At 40.5% G+C, this 21,997-nt stretch overlaps 2 protein-coding genes across 8 annotated transcripts in view; one reads left to right on the top strand and one right to left on the bottom strand.

Annotated features, from left to right (window-relative positions):
* Positions 1–14,091, top strand: part of LOC123028671 (serine/threonine-protein kinase TNNI3K) — a 133,991-nt gene extending 119,900 nt beyond the window's left edge. For both annotated transcript variants that reach the window (XM_044440811.1, XM_044440821.1), the window contains 3 exons: positions 697–866; positions 12,391–12,470; positions 13,375–14,091. In XM_044440811.1, the coding sequence (XP_044296746.1) occupies positions 697–866; positions 12,391–12,470; positions 13,375–13,451 (327 nt within the window). In that variant the 3' untranslated portion in view covers positions 13,452–14,091. The remainder of the gene's footprint in view (positions 1–696; positions 867–12,390; positions 12,471–13,374) is intronic.
* A 5,264-nt stretch (positions 14,092–19,355) lies between these two features.
* The window catches only part of ERICH3 (glutamate rich 3), a 100,732-nt gene continuing 98,090 nt past the window's right edge, over positions 19,356–21,997 (bottom strand). For all 6 annotated transcript variants that reach the window (XM_044440858.1, XM_044440847.1, XM_044440864.1 and 3 more), the window contains one exon: positions 19,356–19,623. The gene's annotated coding sequence lies outside the window, so the exon portion shown is untranslated. The remainder of the gene's footprint in view (positions 19,624–21,997) is intronic.

Consider the following 21,997-nt stretch of genomic DNA (forward strand, 5'->3'; position numbering starts at 1 on the left):
CGCTGCCCCCCCCCCAAGGATGGAGCACTGTGACCCCTCCCTTTGCATTGCTCAGTCTCAATTCTAGCTGTCCTAGACTGCACATGTGCCTGCAAGAATGAGCATCCTCATATCCCCCTTGCCCCATCTCCTTGGTTCTCACATTCCATGTCAGCAGATCGAGAGACTGTTTTCCTGTCTACTCCCAAATTGACCTGTTCTCACACCGCTGTTTCATCTTCTCCCTGAACCTCCTTATCTGGCCCATCCTTATTATCAACATCTGTGAGAGTGGGGAGTAAAGTTTGTTCTGCTGACACCAGAAATACCTTTCTCAATGCTCTGGTTCCCATGGGAAGTTTCCTCCTCTTGTGCACACGTAAGGGACTCTTCTGAGTGCGTGCACATGACAGTCAGTGACAAGGAAGGTACCCCTCCTTGTTTTCCTCCAAGCAAGTATGTGGGAGTGTCCACTTAACCCCCCTCAGAAAAGAGATAGCAGAATGCTTTGCACATGCTGCAGTGATGATCATCTCCTTGGCAACCAGCTCCATTTACAAAGAGATCAAGTGGAACAACAGCAGTAGAGGCTGAGAGCTGTAGCAAAGCTATGTGTGACAAACAGCAAACACCCAGTGCTACTTGTCAGTCTTTCTGGCAAAACTGTCTTGGTTGTCATGAGTAGATACTAACAAGTGTCCCCTTTGTTTGGCCCAGCTGATGTCCCCAGCTTCCAGCAACAGCAGTGGCTCTCTTTCTCCTTCCTCATCTTCGGATTGCCTGGTCGCTCGAGGATGTCCAGGGCGCAGTCATGTGGCTGCTTTGCGCAGCCGTTTTGAGTTGGAATATGCCTTGAATGCAAGGGCTTATGCAGTGTGGTCACAAAGGTAAGGTCACACATTGTAAGGAGGGAGGAATACTTTCCTTAATCCCATTTGGTCTGGTCAGCTTCTAACCCCTCACAGAAAGCAATGGAAAGCACAGCAGAAAGAAAATCATTCTCTTGGAGTTTCCCCAAGCCTTCTCTTAGGGCTTCCCTTCAGCACTTCAGCAAAGGTTGTTCTGCCATTTTCTTTGGAGGAGGGTTTCCCCATTCTCTTCAGGGGTTTTCTTTCTCTGCCCTCCAATACGTTCTACTACCTATCCACAAGGTAGCTCTGCAGTAGACTACGGTTGTGGAAATGGTGGAAATTAGTGCTTCTGTAGCATGATTAACATGCTGGTTAAATAATAGCTCATCATTCTGAATCTAAAGTCCAGAGTGAAGAACCTTGATTGTTGAGCAGGGGCAGAACCACAGACCTAGGGAAAATAAATCCAGCCTTCATGGGAGTCCCAGTACTCACCACCCCCTGCACCGGATCTCCAGATGACCACACTTCTTCCCCTGGCCCCTACACATTTACTAAACATCAACTCTTTGCTGGTTTCCTAGCTTTTGTAAAGTTTTCCACCATTCTAATAGATTGAAATGCCTCTCCTAATGCTTAAATACAGACAGTAAGAACTTTAAGCTATAATATGCTGATGGTTTGGGTGTTACCCCTTTGGACTTCAGCCCCATCCAGCAGTGGAATGCAGACTCCAGGATTACTATCTGTGTAAATCTCCTTGGAAGCTTTTTTTGCTAAAGAGTGGGATACACATGGTATAAATAAATAAATGAGACTGCTTGCTGGACGGAAGTAATGCAGTCTAGAATGTTCTGTATTTTCAAATATGCTTTTCAAGCATTTCTGATGAAAAGAAAGGTCAACCACAAAAGAAAAAATCAGGTTTGGAAAGTATTAGAAGGATTTTGTATTAATTTCCTCTTTTGTTTTGCAGCATATAATAGATTTGCCTGGAAAGAATGAGCGAATGACACATTTAGGTCACACTATAGATACCCAAGATGGTAAAAAAAGTAGTTATCACAGCAGCTTCCCTGCTGCTGTAATTTAATGTTCATTTCAGTTTGCCACCCAAGCTCATTAGCCTGCTGAAATGAGTTCCTGTATAACCAAAAAGTTACAGAACAATTACCCCCACCCTCAAATTCTGTACAGTACAAATTAGCTAACTTCAATTCTATAAATAGAACACTAAAGAAGTTACCCAGAGGCATGATGTAAAGTCAAATGAAAATAGTTTCTGCAGATTTAGTGGCTTTCATACAATGGAAGTACAACACACTGAGATGATTAATGACCTAGCTTTCCAATTACAATACTTTCTTGGGTCTTTAATTAAAAAAAAAAACTATACATATAAATTGGGAAAGATTCTGTTCTGTGTGCTCACATCTACTGCAAATACATTGTTACATGTTTCACATCTTCCAGTTCATCTTACCTGCCCAAGGTAGCAGGATGCACACAATGGAAAAGGTTGCTTTACCTCATCCTCACTCACATCCCAAGAAAAAGATGCAGAAATTCCGTGCTCAGTTCTTGCCCAATAAGACTCTCTCTCTCTCTCATGCACACACACACACACACACACACACACACACAGAGAGAGAGAGAGAGAGAGAGAGAGAGAGAGAGAGACTATCACTATCAGACTTCTGAGGTGATTTCTGAAGCTCTTCCAAGTTTGAAAAGGAGGGTTGCTGTTGGAAAGAAGGAATTCAGTCATAAAGCTCCCCTGCATGAGGCTTTTAGCCCTCCACCTTACCAAGGCATCTGCTTCCATTTTCTTAGCAGTTTGAAGAGAGAGTCCTTTATGTCTGTCCCCAGCTTTCCCAGTTTTAGTTTTTCTGCCTTTTATGTATTCTCTTCCACAACCACAAGGTGCTTCTGTGATATAGCAGAATTATGAAAAAAATGAGCTTTTCATAGGACAGTTTCCCACAACTGGACAAAGCCATGGCAGTTTGTTGTGACATGCAAACACTGCCATGGTACTTCAGTATGGTGTGTTTGGCCTTTAGAAATCGTTGTTGTGAGGGAAAAGGAGAAGTAAGGGCAAAAATGTTTTTGGTAATTCTAGAACCATTCCTTTCATTCTGGGACACAAATTTTATAGAAATTAAAATCAATTGCAAGATTTCAGTAAGATTTTTTGCCACCACCACCATCCTTTTTGTTCCTCTATAGAATTCACAGGTCATGTGCATAGGTTTCCTCATCATTTTATCCTTATAATAATTCTGTGATATAGGTCAGGCTGAGAGATACTGATGCATCTAAAATCATTCAGTGAATGATCTGGAAATTCAGATCTGAACACAGGCAACACATTACACTTAATGCAATGTGTAGCTTAAGTAAGCTTTTTATTTACTCTAGTATGAGGGCATGGGGTCCTGATTCAGTTCAGGCCCACCATGCACTGGGAGGATTAAACCTTCCCCTCCACCTTATTTTTTTCCTAACTCTCCAGTGGGAAGTTTAAAAGGGGGACCCCCCCCCCACTGATACCAATACACACTTTCAAAAGTGTGCATGGGGGTGGTGGAGGAGCTGATAAACACACTCAGAAACCCTGAAAACAAGTCCAAATAAAAAGCCAACTAGAGTGACTTCACCAAAAAACAGAATAGTGATGTGACACAAGCTTGCAGCAATAACAAACCTAACATAAGTGATGATACCCAAGCTTGTGGCAACAAAAAGAAGATAAAAGTGCTAGTTATGGAAGATCACCTACTATGAGGGATGGAAAAATTATGTATGCTGAGATGAACCTGAGATACATCATGTGTTGTCTACCTGAAGCCAAGATCAACAATACAACCAATAGATGTTTACAACACATAAAATCCATTTCAGTCTGGCTTCAGACCTGGCTACGGTACTGAATCTGCTTTGGTCACCCTGTACGATGACCTGTGCAGGGAGAGAGACAGGAGGAGTGCGTACCTGTTGGTTCTCCTGGACCTTTCAGCAGCTTTCGATACCATTGACCATGATATCCTCCTGGATAGGCTGGCAGGATTGGGAGTAGGAGGCACTGCTTGGCAGTGCTTCTGCTCCTACCTTGACAACCAATTCCAGAAGGTGGTGCTGGGGGACTTTGGCTCTGCGCTATGGCAACTTTGTCATGGAGTACCTCAGGGTTCGATTTTGTCCTCCTTGCTATTTAATATCTACATGAAACCGCTGGGAAAGGTCATCAGGAGGTTTGGGCTGTGGAGTCATCAGTATGCTGATGGCACCCAGCTCTACCTCTCTTTTTCAACTAACCCAGGTGAGGCGTGGCTGTACTGAACTGGTGCCTGGCCGAGGTAATGGGCTGGATGAGGGCTAGTAAACTGAAATTCAATCCAGATAAGACGGTTCTGTTGGTGGGTGATTCGAGCTCCTGGGTAGGTGACTTGGGCCTTGCCCTGGATGGGGTTGCACTCCCTCTAAAGGACAGAGTCCGCAGCTTGGGAGTGCTCCTCGACCCGGAGCTGTCCTTGGAAGCCCAAGTGATAGCAGTGGCGAGGAGTGCTTTCCTTCAGCTTCGGCTAATCCATCAGCTGCGTCCCTACCTGGAGGAGGATTGCCTAGCAACAGTAACACATGCATTGGTTACTGCCCAGTTGGATTTCTGTAACGCACTTTATGTGGGGCTGCCCTTGAAGACAGTCTGGATACTTCAGATGGTTCAAAATAGAGTTGCCAGGATGCTGTCAGGGACTGGGCGTTATTCTCATATAACCCCAGTCCTCTATCAGCTCCATTGGCTTCCCATCATAGTCCAGGCTCAATTCAAGGTGCTGGTTATTACCTAAAAAGCCCTAAATGGCTTGGGACCAGGATACCTAAAGGAATGCATTTTTCCCTATTTGCTCTCCCATCCCCTGATATCGGCAACAGAAGCCCTCCTCCAGGAACCCTCTGTGAAAGATGTTAGAAGACAGAGTACCCGGAGGAGAGCCTTCTCTGTGGTGGCACCCCAACAATGTAATATGCTCCCCAGAGAGGTCCGCCTGGAGCCATCATTATATGTTTTTCGGTGCCAGGTTAAGACCTTTTTATTTAATAAATATTTTAATAAGTTTTAATATCGAATTTTATTATTGTATTTTATTAATTGCAGCCAGAGTGGGTCGTCAATTTATTTATGCTGTTAGCCATCCAGAGATGTTAGTAATTGGACGGCATAGAAATTTTATAAATAAATAAAATAAAACCTACTGATGAGTACCCCTTCCTTTTTACCCATGTGAGAACAAGCAACACTGCAAAAAAGAACATATAGGAAGTTCCATCTGATGCCAAAGCTCTGGGCAGAAAAATTAAGAACACTGGGGCTCAGATAGTCTTCTCCCAAATCCTACCAGTTAAGGTAGGAGGAAATGACAGAGAAAGAAAAATACTTCAATTAAATACCTGGTTAAGACAGTGGTGCCCAAGAGAGAAATTTGGTTTCTGAAACCAAAGGAAAAAATTCTTGAATGAAGGGCTACTGACAAATAATGGGTTGCATCACTCAAAGTATGGAAGACTAGAGGAGGGCTGGTGTTGTCCTCATCCACAACAAAGGAAAGAAGATGAACCAAGGAACCACAGACTAGTCAGTCTAACATTAATCCCTAGGAAAATACTGCAGCAAATAATTTAAAAAATCATTCTCTACACACCTTGAAACAAATGAAGTGATAAACAGAAAACAACACAGACTTCTTAAGACTAGGTCATAGCAAACTAACCTATTCTCATTTTTTGACTGAGTTACCTCCCAAATGGACAGAGGAAATGCAGTGGACATAATTTACCTAGACTTCGACAAAGTACCCCATGACATCCTAATAAATATATTAGTAAAATGTGGGCTTGACATAGCTAGTATTGGGTGAATCCACAACTGGTTTCAAAATAGGTCACAGAGGGTGATAATTGATGGCAGCTGCTCAACCTGGAAAGAGTTTACAAGTGGGGTACCACAGAGCTCAGTCCTGGGACCAGTACTCTTTATGAATGATCTTAATGATAAAGTCCAAGGAATTAGAATTAAATTTCTGGATGATAAAAAACTAGGTGGAATAGCTAACACCTTGGAACACCAGGGTGACCAAGATATGCTAGGCAGAAAGCAACAGAATGAAATTCAACAAGGACAAATGCCAAGTTCTCTACCTAGGCAAAGCAAAGCAACACAATGCAACGCAACGCAGTGATGGAGAATACATGGCTCAACAGAAATGAAAAAGGAAAACACCATGGAGTTGCGGACAACAAGCTAAATATGAGCTAGCAATGTAATGCAGGTGCAAAAAAGAGATGAGGCAAAATGAGGCAAGACTATTTTGGGATGCATAAATATAGGTATCACTTCCAGGAAAAAGGTATTCATTCTCCATCCCCTACTCTGCAGTAGTCAGACCTCACCTGGAATACAGTGTTCAGTTTTGGGCACCCACATATAAAAAGGATGCTGAAACTTTGGAGAGTTCAGAGGAGGGCAACAAAGCTGATACAGGGCCTGGAAACTATTATGTCAAGAGGCTCTTACATCTTATGTCAAGAGTCTGAATGAACTGGGCCTGTTCAGTCTTGAGAAAAGACTATGAAGTGACATGATAGCACTCTGCAGGTAGTTCAAAGGCTGTCACAAAGAAGAAAGAAAATGCTTCCTCTCACGCATCTCAGTGTAGAACATGGAATGATGAACTTAACCTATAGTACACCAGGTGCTGGCTAGACACAAGAGCATCTAACTATCGGAGCAATATTTCGGTGGAACCAGTTGCCAAAAGAGCTTGTGTACTTTTCCACACTAGAGACTTTCAAGAAGAAGTGGGATGGTGTAAGTGGCATCCTTCACCAGCAGTGGGTTGGATCCAATGGCCTTCTTGGCCCCTTCCAACCCTACTATTCCATAATTCTATGAATGAAACCTAAAATTATGCTTTGATCTTTCTGTGGTTGCTTCACACTGCTGACATGTCCTACACTTGTCTACTCAAAAGCAAGTCCCATTGAGTTCAAAAAAGAGTTGAACCCAGAAGACTGTTGATAGGATTGTAGCCAGAAGCTTCTTTTTCCCACTACCCAGAAATATTGTCATCCATGTATCTGAAATACCTGATTGCTAGACAAGTCTAAAAATGGGACTGATTTACATCAATCACTTTGCCAAAAGAGTAGAAAAAATGCCTTTCCTGGCTGCCATGGCTCATTGTTTAGTTTCTCCTGTTTTGATGCCTTGCCATGTTCCTTCTTGCATGATTCATCCAGGCTAAAAAGTCTGGACCTCATGATTCTTTGATTAGCCTTCTTCTTTGATTAGTCTTGGATGAATATCAACCTCAGAGGGAACCTTTGGTGCATAGCCAGCCTGATAAGACTTTGCAGGCAACTGTAGGCAAGATTTTTTTTCCTGGATGTTCCTAGCTGCCACATCAAGCTATTGCAAAAGTATCAGGTGTTAAAGAAAAATCCTTATAAGGAGACAGAGAAAGCCATTTGGAAAGAAGTTATTCCAAATCTTCCTTGTATGATTTGAAATAGCGGAGAGAACAGCTTTCAACTGGCAATCTCATATAACAATCCTACCAGCTTGCTGTTTCAGAGCTCTGTCCACTGACTTGCTGATAATGAGAATGAGCTGAGAGTGATCATTGCATTACTTAAACATTTGTCTGGGAGATGGAGCTTAGCATATTTACTGGAGAAGTCACAGCTTGTGAAAGCAACATCTCTTTTTTACACAGCAGCACCCTACTCCCATCCAGCCCCAATCACTGAGCAGCCTGCAGGAACAGAAGACATGCTTAGCCCATGCCCCGCTTTTACTCCTTTGAATGGTGATCCTTAGAAATACTGCATGAAGGTTTTTAATGAACTATGAGAAGCTGATGCAACCAGTGAATCTCACTGGGCTCAAAAGCACCAAAGAAGCTAGTTTAATAGCAGGGAGACTAGACAGCAACAGCTTAGCTTTAGGAGCTGCTGCCTGCATTTTTGAAAAGTCAGACTCCAAATGAGGCAGCTGTTCCACACAGGAATAAATAAAAGATGCACTGTTCCTATGGGAACCTTTGGCATATTGGATTACCTATTCCCGTGCTCAAATTTCTTTTCCATTCAATTTCTCCATGAAAATCTGATACTCAGGGTTTGCTTTTAAAGCAACAAATAGAGAGTTCTTTATTTCTAACTGGCTTTGGTGATGAGTTTCTGCCCATCAAAGTACCTGCTGATTAGGCGACTTGGGGGTACAGAAATGACCCACCCACTAAGCCTCCTAAGTGAACTGTACATGTTTGAATATCAGTATCCGCATGTACACAGCACCAACACATGCTTGCAGGGCCTGAAGCAAGAAAGCACACCCAGAGCCACTGTTGCCATCACTGCCCTGCCCCTGCATTCCTAATGTACCTCAGCTCCCTTCATTTCTACTTTTGATCATGTTGGACAAGGCTGATGGGAGTTGTGGTCAGAACATCTGGAGGGCTACAAGTTGCCTGCTCTTGCTTTAATGGTAGCATAAGTGGTGATGCATTCTTAAGTAGTGTTGCTGTTTACATTTACATGCTTATTTTTGTTCAACCTACATATGACCTGCTTTCTGAACTCATTTGTCCTAGTCCTACTGAAATGCAATGCTCAGCATATTTCCTAGAAGAGATTAGTAAAGCAGATCCCTATGAACCAATTGGATCTCTAGTCAAAAGTTCCAATCCTGGCTAGCTGAATTTACAGGACTAGCTAGCTGGCTTGAATTTACAAGTTGGAATCATCCACATACACTAATATCCTTGTGGTGAAGAACCTTCCAATAAATCATAGATTTTCTACCATGAATTAAACACAGTTTGGATTCTCTGTATGGTATTTATAATGCACTCACTATTCCTCATTCATGGTAGCTTGTATGTACTTCCATGCCATCCTCCCCCTCCAGGACCCTTCCTGTGCAGCCCCATGGCTTTTTTAGAACAAGGAAAGTGTGTTCCCTGAAAATTAGGAATGAACTGGAATAAAAAGCATAGAAAGACAGATATGAAAGTTTGTGTGTGGGGAGGGGGAATGAGGAAAAAAGTGCATGTAATAGAGCCAGTATTAAATGCCGCAAAGAATCTGGAAGCTGAAGCCTTGCTAAAGAGATGAGTTAAAGGCTTCATGTAGAAAATCTCTTATTTCAAAGTGAGATTCTTTGCTTTTCTTCCCAGAAGTAGGTTTTTTTGGACATGCAAACAAACCTGGAAGATATTTAGCATACTGTCTTAAGAAGGAAGTGGAAAGAAGATTCATTACAGGAATAAAGAAGGGTAATGGCATAACATATGTGGGAAAGAAAGTTCATGAGCAATTGATCAATTTTTTTCAAACCTGTACAAAAAGACATCAACCCGACAAGATGGGATGGACAAGTATATTGAACAACCTGGACTTGAAAAATGTATCCCAGAGCAGAGGCAAATACTGAATGATAGTATTCAAGAGCTATCACAACCTATCAGCAAATTGAAAAAAGATAAAGCACCTGGTCCTGATAGATTTACTGTATAGCTATGCACTATAAAGATGTCCTCTATTGCCTCTTTTATTTATTCTTGCTTTGGAAATCTTAGCAAAAAGATAAGACAGGAGCCAAAAAATTAAAGCTTTAAAACAAATAGAGAAGAATATCAGATGAAATATTACACAGATAATATAGTTTTGACTTTTCTGGATCCATGGCAATCTATCCAGTATATAATGGAGGAAGTTTAAAAATTTAAACTTTATTCAGGATATAAAATCAGTAAGAAAAAGACCGAAACATATATTAAAATTTGTAACAAAGCAGGAAGTGGAGAATTTTAAAAATTTCAGGATGTGAATAACTTCAAACCCATTCAAATACTTAGGGATAAATATCACAGGACAAAATAATGCACTTTTTTGAGACAACTGTCAAATAACTTGGATGAAGATCCAAAAAGACTTACAAAAATGGACTAAATTAAAAGCATCTTGGATGGGCAAAATTTCAGTTATAAAAATGAACGTACTAGCTAAACTGAACTTTCTTTTTCAGAGGATACCAATTGAGATGCTGGAAAAAGTTCTTCAAAACTGGCAGAGACAATTAAATACCTTTATTTGGAATGGCAAGATGCCATGGAATCTTTAAAATCCTTCAGGATGCAAAGGAGAGAGGAGGCCACACTGTACCTAATTGGGGAAGGAGTTGCCATGCAGAGGTGGATCATGACCTTTCCCCCTCAGCAGTGGAGAGCAGGATGCATTCCAATGGAGCAAAGCTCAGGGAACCAAGATTTAGGGTGGATGCCAGGAAGTACTTCCTGACAGTTAGGACCCAGAGGGTATGGGATGGGCTTCCACAGGAGGTGGTTGAAGCCCCCAGGAGTGAGGGTGTTTAAGGATAGGCTGGATATGCACATGGTAGGCATGGCATGAGTGGAGCCGGGCAGAACTGGGGTCAGACTCGATGGCCCAAAAGGACCCTTTTAATTCGCTCTGGTTCTGTGGGAAGCTCTTTGGAAGAAAGATATTAAATTCACTGCTTGTCAAGCATTAAGAGAAAATTGGTATAAGATGTTTTATCGGTGGTATATTCCTCCAAAAGATATTGGAAAAACAGATAAGAATTACAATGGAAAATGTTGGAAATGTAATGGTGGATGGGACTTTCTATCATATGCAGTAGACTTTTGAAATAACCAAAACAAAAATGGAAATTGATGCATGCAGAAAATCTTTAAAATTAAGTTTCCTATGAGCCCCAAGAATATGCTTTTGCATATCATGCCAGAGACTCTAAAAAAATGTCAGATTTATTTAAGTATATGACAACTGCAAAATTTCCTTTAAATAAAAATCACCAGAGCCCCCAACAATTGAAGAATGGAGAAATAGACTGGCAGAATATGCTGCGATGGCAAAGTTAACTTTGTAAATAGAAGATCCTTAGAAGAATTTAATAATAAATGGAAATTTTATTACTCTCAGCATGACTAATGGAAGTTGAGGGGAGTCTGGAAAAGAAAAAGGAAAGCAGTAGAACTTGAACTTAGAAGATCTTTTGTTGTATAGATTAATACTTTGTTTTCTGTAAACTCTCATAGAGTGTTAAAAGACAGGAAGAGTGTTAATCTTGGGGGGTTAATGTATAGGCTGTATTTGTTCTGTATATTAGTTTTTTCTGTTCTACATGTTCATCTATGTATCTGTATATGCTAAGAAAAATTTAAAAAACAAAAAGTTTGTTTACAATGTATTTATTGTAAATAATGTTATAATAAAAACAGAGTAGGTGTGAAAAGCAGAGCAGATTAAGCTCAAACCAACATTTAAAGAATTACAATGTCAAAGTCTTAGGGATAGAACGTAAAGAACTGTGTAATTAGTTGTGCCTGAGGAAGCCTTTGGACTTCTGCTTCTCAAAACAGCCACCTCTCATATAGTATACCAAGTTGATTTCAACTCATTGACATTTAATTTTTCTGGATGCACTCAAGATCTGGACTCATTAATCCTCTCTACAATTTTCAGTATGTGCCTGCCTCTCTCTGCCTATCTCTCTGTGTCTGTCTGAATAGATAAACAATATTATAAAGCACTGAATGTATTATGAATAGAATATTGTTGAGATATTATAAAGGCATACAGTGCTAGTTTCTGAAATACACCATTATGCTGGGACTTGTGTAAGTTTTGTTACTGAGTGAGAAAATTCATCATATTTTGGAGTAGAATAGTTTAAAAGGAAATCAGACATTTTAACAAGAAAGCATGGATGAAATTAAATCTGATAAAATAAAAGAGGGTTAGGGTTTGGCTTCTGTTTTTCACTGTATGGGGATTATAGAAACAGCTAAAGCAAAATACAAAATTCTTACCTGCCATCAGTTAGGAATTGCCCTTATGAACATCACTATGAAAGATGCATTGCTTGAGTGTGTCCTTTGAGTCACAGCTTCACAAACATTCTTCAGAGTTGTTGCTGTTTGAACTTACAATATACCTTACCATGAATAGTAGAGTTATTCTTGCATAAATGATCAGGGTATTATGAATGCACAGTCTGGGCAGCTTCTCCTCTGCTCAGTGGGCATGCTTGATAGCTGTTGGCCCATGATGTGAGAACAGGTGTAAGATGCAGTCTTTAGCTGATCCCTTCTGAGAACAGAAGAACATGGTTGCAGTGAACAACCTTGGGAATCATTCCAGAAAGCTGATGTTCTCTTTTGCAAATAAATTAGCATTCAAGACACCTGATAGCACAGGTGCCAATAAAATATTTATAGAACTGAAATTAAACTAAAAAAAGAAACAAAAAGAAAAAAGGGAATGGCAATACCACCATTTGAAAGTCACTAGAAATGAATTCACTATGTGTATCCACATTCTTCATCATAAAAGAATACTCATTTTTTCCAAGGTTTAAAGCCTTTCCTTTAAAGTAAGTTGCTCTGGTAGAAGAGTTCTAATATAACAAGCATTTTCAGTCATCTGTAATGGAAACACCTTGTCAATTTTACAGTGCTGGGCAACACCATTCGCAAAGCCTTTCTCTGGAAGAGATGAAGAGAAATTTTCAATATCCTCCTATTGACCGAAATGGTAAGAGGTTTCTCAGATTTAGTAAAGGTAAAGGGTTGGAGCTAGACTTGGTCATACTTACAGTCTTATGAATGGGGTTTCCTTTATTCTGCAATCTCCTCAGTGTCACTTTGAGTCCCTCTCTGACCATTTGTCAAACACTGACAATGGTATAACTTTTTAAGAATACATACCATTTATATATTATTACTGGGAGATTCTGCTATGTTAGAACTGCCTTTCTCTCCTAAACTTTTTTTCCTTTCAGTAATATCTCCATATTCGTATTACTGACTTGATTTTGAGCAACACCATGACTAGGTTAGGCTGTCAAATAATGCAGCAAGAATAATATTAGCAATCACATTTGACCAGTGGCCCATATGGTAAAGGAATAATAATAGTCCTTAATAGGAAGCCTGGTACTTGCAGCAACAGCTATTGTCATGATAATTATTGAGTATTAAGGGTATAATTATTTGTAGCAGGCTGCTCATGGTTGACTGTTATCCCTACATTCGAGGACAAACTAGGTATTTTTAAAAATCAAATAGAAATGGGACAGTATTAAAATATCTTGGTTCAATTTTTGACCCAATTGAACCAATTTTTACTTCATCTGCCATTAATTTAAATGGCTGTTTTAAGTACACTGAATATGAATAATCTGCATATCATATTTTTACCTTTTGCATTTTCCTTCAGAGAATGACATGAAACTCTGGTGTGTTCAGAAGGAAAGAGCTTTGGCTGAAATGAGTTTCCTTGGGAGCAAATCTGTGCATTGCTTTAGTTAGAGAACACATCCGTTTTGTCTTTCTGAATGTGGAGACTAGAGAATGGAAGTTGAGAGAAGAGAGAGACATAAATTCTGGGCTAAGCAGCATTTGTGACTAACACCTGAGCTTCCCTTCACCTTCCACAGGTTATGTGTCTGATCCCATGAGTACAATGAGGTTTCATTCCTGCAGCAACAGTGGCAGCTTTGAAGACAGCAGCTGACAGCAAGAACAATCAACCTGAGGAGAGTTTCTCTGTGAAGTGGCAGCAACAATTCTTACTGTCTCACCGAAGCCCCCAGTCTTCACATATAACATCAAAGAGCCCTACACGGGCTTGCTTATTTTCTGATAGTTCATGCTTCCATTATAAACTATTCTTCTGTCCAGTCTTTCAGTACAAGTAATTTAAAGAAGTGTGGGTGGGAATATAAATCAGCTAAAGTTGTAGATTTTGGGGCTATGTTGTTTGCTCCAGGAATATATTACATTTCATGCCAGTGAAATTAATTATGGGATCTGGAATATATTTTCCTCATTATACATGGAGATGAAGAAGGAAAGACACTTTTTACACAATCTGAAGTCCCAGTTTTGGAGCTCCCTACAGTGTGACAATTACCCTTTCTTTCTCACTTAAAATGTAATGGAGAAAATATTCTGTTCTGCATTTCCTGCTCTTCCTGATACTCCATCTATATCTCTTTCATCTGCTGGAATAGCTCTATAATTCCCTTGCAAAGGCCCTATCCAAAGGTCCTATTGGTTCTAGAGCCCTACATACAAAGAGTGCTCTGAACAAAAAGCCTCCCCTTTTGTTTGATGTACATTGAAACACCCAATAAATCCAATTCAAACTTCAAGTGTGTGTGTGTGTGTGTGTATTCCTGATCACCTTCAAGAAGTCATACTGGAATAGTTTAAAGTTGTGCTCTTCAGGCTTCCCAACTGGTTATCTCTAAGAAGCAGGGCACATCTTTCCATAGGAATTCTGTCAGTTTATCGATTTAACCAACTCTCCCCAGCATGCCTTGTCTGCTCCTGCTGACAAGCACTAAGGTACTCAGCCCCTAGGCACCTTTGTGCTCATCAACAGGAGCAGGTGGGGCACACTGGGGAGGGTTTGTCAGGTTGGCAGCCCTGCACAACTCAGCCGGAGCAAGCATTTCTTGAGGTTCAGCAGGTCAAGGCTGGCAGCCTCGCAAGAGGTTGCCACAATCATGTCTGTGCCCTTGCTGGCATCTGGACTGGGGGGGGGGGGCTGGGGGGATGGGGGCTCCAAGTAGCTAGAGGGCCACAAAACAAGCTGCCCATGGGCCTCATGTTGAACCACCTGGGCCTAGAAGCATGTAGCTCTGGAACATCATGGTTCTGTTACAAAAGCTTTGACAGGGCAGAAGGACAAGAAACTAAGGCTGGTGCTCATGCATGTTTCCTAACACTAAAAGATGCTTCTGTGTTCTACCTAACTCCTTAAATTGCTGGAAGAGTCTTGCAGCAACCCTCATCTCCATTGAATTCTTCTCCACAGTGTCACCTAGTGTTCTTAAGAGGAAATGTCAGTTTTTTCTGAGAAAGACTTTCTTTTGACATCTTGCTTTTCTGGAGATGCAGAATACTGTGCACACAGGGAAAGACTACCCCATGGAGGGTTACCAGACAGACGATAAGATTCCCTGGGCAAAAATAAGCCGCATTTGGGGGTGGGGTCTAGTCTTCTACATGTTTTACACAAGATTATACCATGAGAAATATGGCTATAGTTTCCTAATGCCTAGAATGAAAGGCGAAGCATTTCACATCACTTATCTTTATGCCAGAAAGAGTTTGATCTGCAAATCGGCACATGGCAGGTTGCTGCTATAGCGTCAGGAACCATGTCAAACTAAAAGAAGCCCTGAAACTGAATAAGGCAATATGTTAAAATGCCTTCATGTAACACTACCTGTGCTGACTCCAGATTTTTGGTGTCCCTTGGGGAAAAAACCTTTAATGAACACCTTCCCTATGTGAGTCTAGATTTTCCCAGCCATTTTCACCACCTTCTTTTGTTCCTTATCCATTTTCTAGTCATGGCTACTAGCTGCTTGCTTGCTAGGTAGAGAACCAGGGAGTGAACAGGCAGTGACAGCTGCTGTATTTTCCTTGTCACTGCCACCATTGCCTGGACAGGGACAAGAGGCAGTGAACAAGCAAGGTGTAAGTTGTAATGGTGAGAAGGAGGAGCAACTCTAGGAGACTTTTGTCAATGCTGGGGTACGGGCCCTCAGCAAGTGGCTAAGTATACCTACTCTTGGCACCAACCCAGAACACTATAAGGAAAAATACCAAGCTTCATATTTGGGACCTGAGGTACAGAAACCCCCTTTTACACTTCTTAAGAAGGAATTGGATTCCAAGACTAGGTTGGCACAGGTTTCCACCGGTTGAATTTTTCTATCTTTAACAGTACCATGACTTACAGAAATTAAGCTAGCAAGACATTCCTTCTTACCATATCTCCATGCCAAGAAAATGTTATCTTACTACATTATTGCATGTAAAATTGCTGCTAAAGATCCCCCCGTTTCAAACTAAGCAACCATGGGCACTGCCAATCTGCTTTTTTCCCCTTTTAGAAAGCCCACCCAATTAACTCAGCAGGAATGCATGTACATGCACATGCGTATGCATGTAGGTGTGAATATATAAGGTGTGAAGCCCTTTAAAAATATTGAGTGTTAGAAGTTTTGCAACATCCCTCCCCCATATTCTCTCTTTCTACTGATTTCTTTGTGCCTGGTTGAGCATCACTGAGCACAAGAGGCACAATTAAGACACAACCCAAACGTGATGCAGAAAGCTGAATGTGAACTTTGATCCTTTCTTTTCTCAGTAATGAGCAAATTCTGCTTTCTCGCCGGGAGGAACAAAACCAAGGTTTCATTTGACAGCTGGGATTAGAGGGAAGCAACACCTGAGAATGCCAAGATGATGATAGGAATGATATAACTGTGAAAAACTGAGAAACTGGGTAGGGGTGCTGGCAATTCTCTAGAGACTCAGTGAAAGCAACCTGATCATACTTTTAATCAAGAAAGAAAAAGGAGAGTTTGCTGAAATGGCAAAAAGGCAGCTTTTCCACATTCACTTGAGGCAAATTACCCTAAGCAAAACAATCGAGACAAAGAATATGCAGTTATGAGCTGAAAGGACATTTCTCATGCATTGCTCTAATGATGAAATGGTGCTTCAGAGTGACTACACTGAGATGATATGCAATATAGGATTTGCTTATCACTGTTGCAACTGTGATTTCAAACTTACTGATAAATAGCTATCAAGTATGGGAGTAAACAGGCCTCCACAAGCCATGTCTACATGCAAACTTTAAGTTAAGACTGCCACCAGTGGATAACATGTAGTCCTCCAGATGTTTGGGCCTACAATTCCCATTAGCCCTAGCCAGCATAGCTAATGGTGAGGGATTACAGGTGTTGTAGGACTAAATATCCAGAAGACTCAAGTCGCCTACCTTGACTCCCCCTTCCTGCATATCTCAGCTTCATGTCCAGACTTTTCCACCTTTACTTGCCCAGATTCCCACTGAGGATACCTCTCCTTTTTCATTAACAATCTACCCTGCCCCATAATCATCTGCAAATTTATAATTGCTCATGTCTTTCTGGGTAGAGGTTCTGTGTGACAAGGAGAAATTCAGTAGATGCAGCTTACCACAACACTCCAGCCACAAATCTGAGGAGTCAATCCCTATTGAACACTGACCTGTCATGCCTTTCTTAAAGACTCAGGGCATTTCTTGAGGGGTGATAGCTGCAAGCAAGATTATGATGCCTGAAAAGTCCATGTTTCTTTCCATTTTATGTTATTCAACCAGAAGGATCCAGATGAGAACAAGGCATTTTTCCTTACAGAATTTGCTTGCTTAGCTTCAGAGGTCTCAAAGGCAAAGTTGTCTCAGCTATTACAAGGAAACATTTTAATTTGAATAATTAAGAATTGTTGCCTTTTTCCCCTGGAAGGGCTGCTATATCTTCGAGAGCTCCATGGCAGGAAAAATGCAAAAGGTGCAGCTTTTTGGATATAGAGATGCTGTAAAGAGGAACTATTTCTTCTACTAAATGTCTGTCATTCAGTTGGTAAGAAAACAGGATCCCAGCCAGTAAAAGGTGCCAATTCCCTGCACAATGCATTTCCCTTAACAGCTCCATTCAAGTGTGTGGAATGAATGAGGACTAGAATTAAAACAAGAGGTAAGAGCTGCTTAAATTGCCCAGCCATGTTGCTAGCATCCGACCTTCTGCATCCACCTGAGATTATTTTATCTGCTGACTCCTAAATAATGGTTGAAAGACTTTAGTAGTTTGAAATGCAAAGCATTTGACAAAGCCAAACTTATTTTATTCAAGCAAAGCAAACACATTGTTTTACTGGTAGTTAATATAATTGGCTATTAGAAGAAAACGTTCTTCTAATAGCCAATTATAAAAAATGTAAAATCCAGCTTGGTACAAAGTTCCAAATTCATCTGCTGAGGCCTAATTATTCTTGTTTCTTTTCAGAAATGAAATTCCTTTGAATCTCTTATCCAAGCAAATATCCCACTGAGATATTTTCAGGACCATCCAGCTAACAGCTGCTACAGCATCATTACTAATTGTGAAAAACCTGATTGTAAATAGATCATTGATTTATTATTTACATGACTTTAATGAAGGAATTGTGTGGTCCCTGGGGCAGCATCCCAAGAAGGATATAAGGCTGGAGAGAAACTTGAACATCAGAAGGGGAGATGCAGCCCTAGATCTATCTCGGTTTTCCCACAAAAAGATCTCTGGCCCTCAGCCTTCTCTCATCAGACCCCCAATACAGAAGTGAGGAAAGTGTAGAGGATCAGTGGTGATGTGCATGGAAAGAGTAGAGGACGTGCTGAACCATGCCCCCCCAACCTGGGAGTAGTTTTCTGCCTGAAAGAATGTTATTACTGTCAATCTGCCTTAACATAACTAAACTGATGGGAGGGATATCAATTAATGAAAAAATAAATTTAAAAACCGGTAATGATTGTCACTCCTCCATCACTTCCACCTGGCCATGAGAAGCCCCACAAGGTTTTGGAAATGATGTGTGCTTCAAGCTACAAGTACTCTAACCTCAATGACAGAATTACCCTCTTAAGAAACCAAAGTCTCAGCATGTCCACCTGAAGTTCAATCTGTTTGCAGCGGTCGTGACTCAACAGCTGCGGGACTGCAACCAGGCCTTGCCCTACCTGCTGTTTGCTTACCGTGATGCTGTTCAGGAGAGTTTGGGTTTTCCCCCAACAAACTGGTATTTGGAAGACAAATACAGGGGCCACTGTCACTATTGAAAGAACTGGAAGGAAAACTAGAAAAAGACCCCCAGTCGGTTGTGTCATTCATGCAAGAATTATATCAGATTTTGGAGGCAGTGCGGTGGGTGGACAGGCAACATTTGTGCCAAGCACAAGAAAAACAGAAGGTGTGGTGCGACCGCACTGCTAGGCTCAGGGAGTTTGAGCTAGGGGATAAAGCATTGGCTACAACCCTCATTTAAACAAGCCTTATTATGTTCTGTTCATCCACACACTAATTTGGGTCCAAGTCTGAGAAGAGGAAATGGAGTTCATCATAATACCATATATCTGCATGGATGGAGGTCTCAACATACAGTAACAATAACAAATATTATTTGGTCTTTAGAGAATATATAACTCCTCTTTTCATTATGGAACTAAATTCATCAACATTGGAAGCCAAGTGTGGTTCACATTTTACATCTGTGAGCAGAAGAGATGCAAATAATGTCAGATTTCTCTTCTAAACAATATACTATAAGGAAATAAAAGACACACAAAGGCAGGGGGAAGTGATAGATATAATCACATTATATACAATTTTCTGATCTGTTTGCAGGTTTATTCTTCTACATAAAGTTATTGTGTGGCTTGTTCCACCACTATAGTTAACTGTCTGATTTTGAGAAAGTTCCAGTAACATCATCAGGTTTTTTTTTCTCTTGTTTTTTTACAATAACTATGTGGTAGCTGTAGGACAGGCATCATGATTATTATTTTCATAATTATAAAGCAATGCTATTCATGAAATAGGCTAGATAAGTTTATTTCATTTGGCTGGAGCTGTTCTAATGCAAAATGACAGATCTTGGTTGAAGGAAAACCAAAGAAGAGGGCAGCCAGCTCCAGTCTAGAGTGATTTGTTAAAAGATCACTAAATGATCACAATACAAATAATGGAAAAAAAGAAACAGCATGCCCTGAAAGAACTGAAGAAAAATCTTTAGCAGGTCTTGGTTTCTGCCATATCTTGAGACTGCAATGATGGCACACTGGGAATGTCCAACCCTGGTGCATTCTGGAATTAAAAAAAGAAAGAATATTAGTTGTATGGTGTATAACTCTGACAAAGCACAGGCCAGTAGTCAAGAGGGCACTTCCACATCTAACAATTGTGCTATGCCTTGCTGCTGATTCTTTTGCATAAATGGCCCCCACTGCTTATGCATTGTTGATTTGGCACTTCCAGAGGTAACCCAAAAGAACTTTGCTTAAGGGATCTCCCCAACCTCTTTTCTTCCTGAAACCAGTGTTTCTACTCATTTCAAGGCCTCCTGTAGGAAGTGCTAAATCTCCCTTGAATAAACAGTGGGTCTTATTTGTGTTGCAGAATCAACAGAATGCCCACTGCTTCCAGGAAAGAATCAGTGGGGTGTAAACACTACTGCTGGGGATAACTTCATGAAGTGAAGTAGAATGACTTCATAATATGAAGCAATTTACAGGACAAATCTACAGCCCCCGCATTTCTCTTGCAGTAGAATGTCCAAGCTACCAATGCAATTATTTATTTTAATTGGAGCCTACCAAAAATCTGCAAATTCTACCCCAAATCTGATGTCTTCTTTTCAAAACAGAAAAGAAAAATTAACATCAAATATTCCTAATTTAATATGAAATATATTTTCATCATTTATTATACAGAATTTGGACTTCCTTGGTGAAGCGCTTGAGATATTTTGAACTTCAAAATCTCTGTTCTGTTTGGTAATAATTCTGTAATTCATTTCAGGAGGAGTTTCTTGAATTCTGAAGCCACAGATCTATGTAAATGCAGGGATGCAAAAATTGGATTATTACTCCGCAGGTGCTATGGGGGTATTCAGAAGCTGGATATATGGAAATTAATACTTAGGGAAAATTTCAGAGTGTGGGAGTACTCTAATCAATTTCCTTGTAGAGCTAAAAGGGTCTGTGGTTGCTACATAAGAGGGCTAGGTGGCACTACTCTACCAACATCTAATCAAGTGGATGTCATTCAACATTACATGAAGAAGCAAGACCTGTTATCAGAGCAGCACTTAATAGTGTGATCTTTGTAGGTCTACTCAACAGTAAGCCCCACAGAGTTTAATGGGATTTATCAACAGGTAAGTGGATGCAGGATTGTGGCCTAAAGCTGCCACTTCATTAATAGGGGAACAAAAATCACCTGCTGTGCTGGAGGGGGCCAGGGAAGAGTGTATGTTGAACCTCCAGAGGGAAGACTGATTGCTTGATGGGAGGGAACATGCTTTGCACGTGGAAAGTTAAAGGTTCACTCTCTGGCAACTCTTAGGGAACAGATGCGATGGCTTTTCCTGAACACTCTGGGAAGAGCAGACCATTCAGCTACATGGATTACTGTCTGATTCAATACATGGAAACGTTTTATATATGGAAAATAGATAAATTGATTCAAGATGGCATTGGAACGAGACGGCTGTGATTCATGGAGCTCCTGTTATCACGCCGGTATTGCTTGGCAGTGAGTCGCGGGAGACTCATCTAAGCCCTGTCGGGGCAAAGACAGATTGCCTGGCATTCTTTCTTTTGGTTGGTGTGGGATGGCAATCCCATATCTACTGGGAGAAATTCAGGCATTTCTCAACCGGGCAACACAGAGGTTTTTTTTAGCCCCTTCCAGTTTTCAACATCTGATGGATTAAGTATCTTATTTTAGCCAGATAAGCATCGGATGGCTGGTAAGCATTCTTATTTCTTATTTCTTTTTGCAATACTACCCATGGAAAAGCTGTATCTGTTCATAATTGACTTAAAGAAGAAAGAGAAAGCCCTCCCAAAGTTTTTAAGCGGCAACTGATATAGGAGAGAATATGAAGGCTTTTATCTGAATTGAAGCTGAAAAGATTTTCCTTCTAATCTCTCTAAGGGCAAAAAGCAAAATGAATAATTACTGTAGAATTAAATGACAGAAGATTAAAAGGTAGAGCAATCATTTTGGATACCTGTTTGGACTTCTGCCAAGACTAACTGGACACTTGCCAGGATAATTTTTGTGTTACGTGGTATTTTCCTCTCTACTGTGATGACTTTCTGGTGAGCATTTTAACTTTCTTTTTGCAATATTACCTGTGGAAAAACTATATCTGTTGTTAATTGGCATAAAGAAGAAGGAAAAGTCCCTAATTTGCCGGTGGCCATTTTTGGCCAGCTTCCATTTTTTCTGGGACTCCTACCAAAAAGAAGCTGGACACTGAAGACATTTCCTTCATTTTTTTAAAATAGCCTTTTGCTGCCACCCTGTAGCTATTGGAATTATTGCAAGCTAATTTCATTTTTTTCTTTTTTTTTCTTTTTAATATTTTATTCAATTTATAGTTTTTCTCCCTCCCTTTTTTTCTTCTTCTTCCCTTTCTACTTTTTTTTTTTTTTTTTTTTTTTTTTTTTTT

Source organism: Varanus komodoensis, unplaced genomic scaffold, assembly GCF_004798865.1.
Source record: "Varanus komodoensis strain SLA01 unplaced genomic scaffold, ASM479886v1 scaffold1, whole genome shotgun sequence".
NCBI classification, from domain to species: domain Eukaryota; kingdom Metazoa; phylum Chordata; class Lepidosauria; order Squamata; family Varanidae; genus Varanus; species Varanus komodoensis.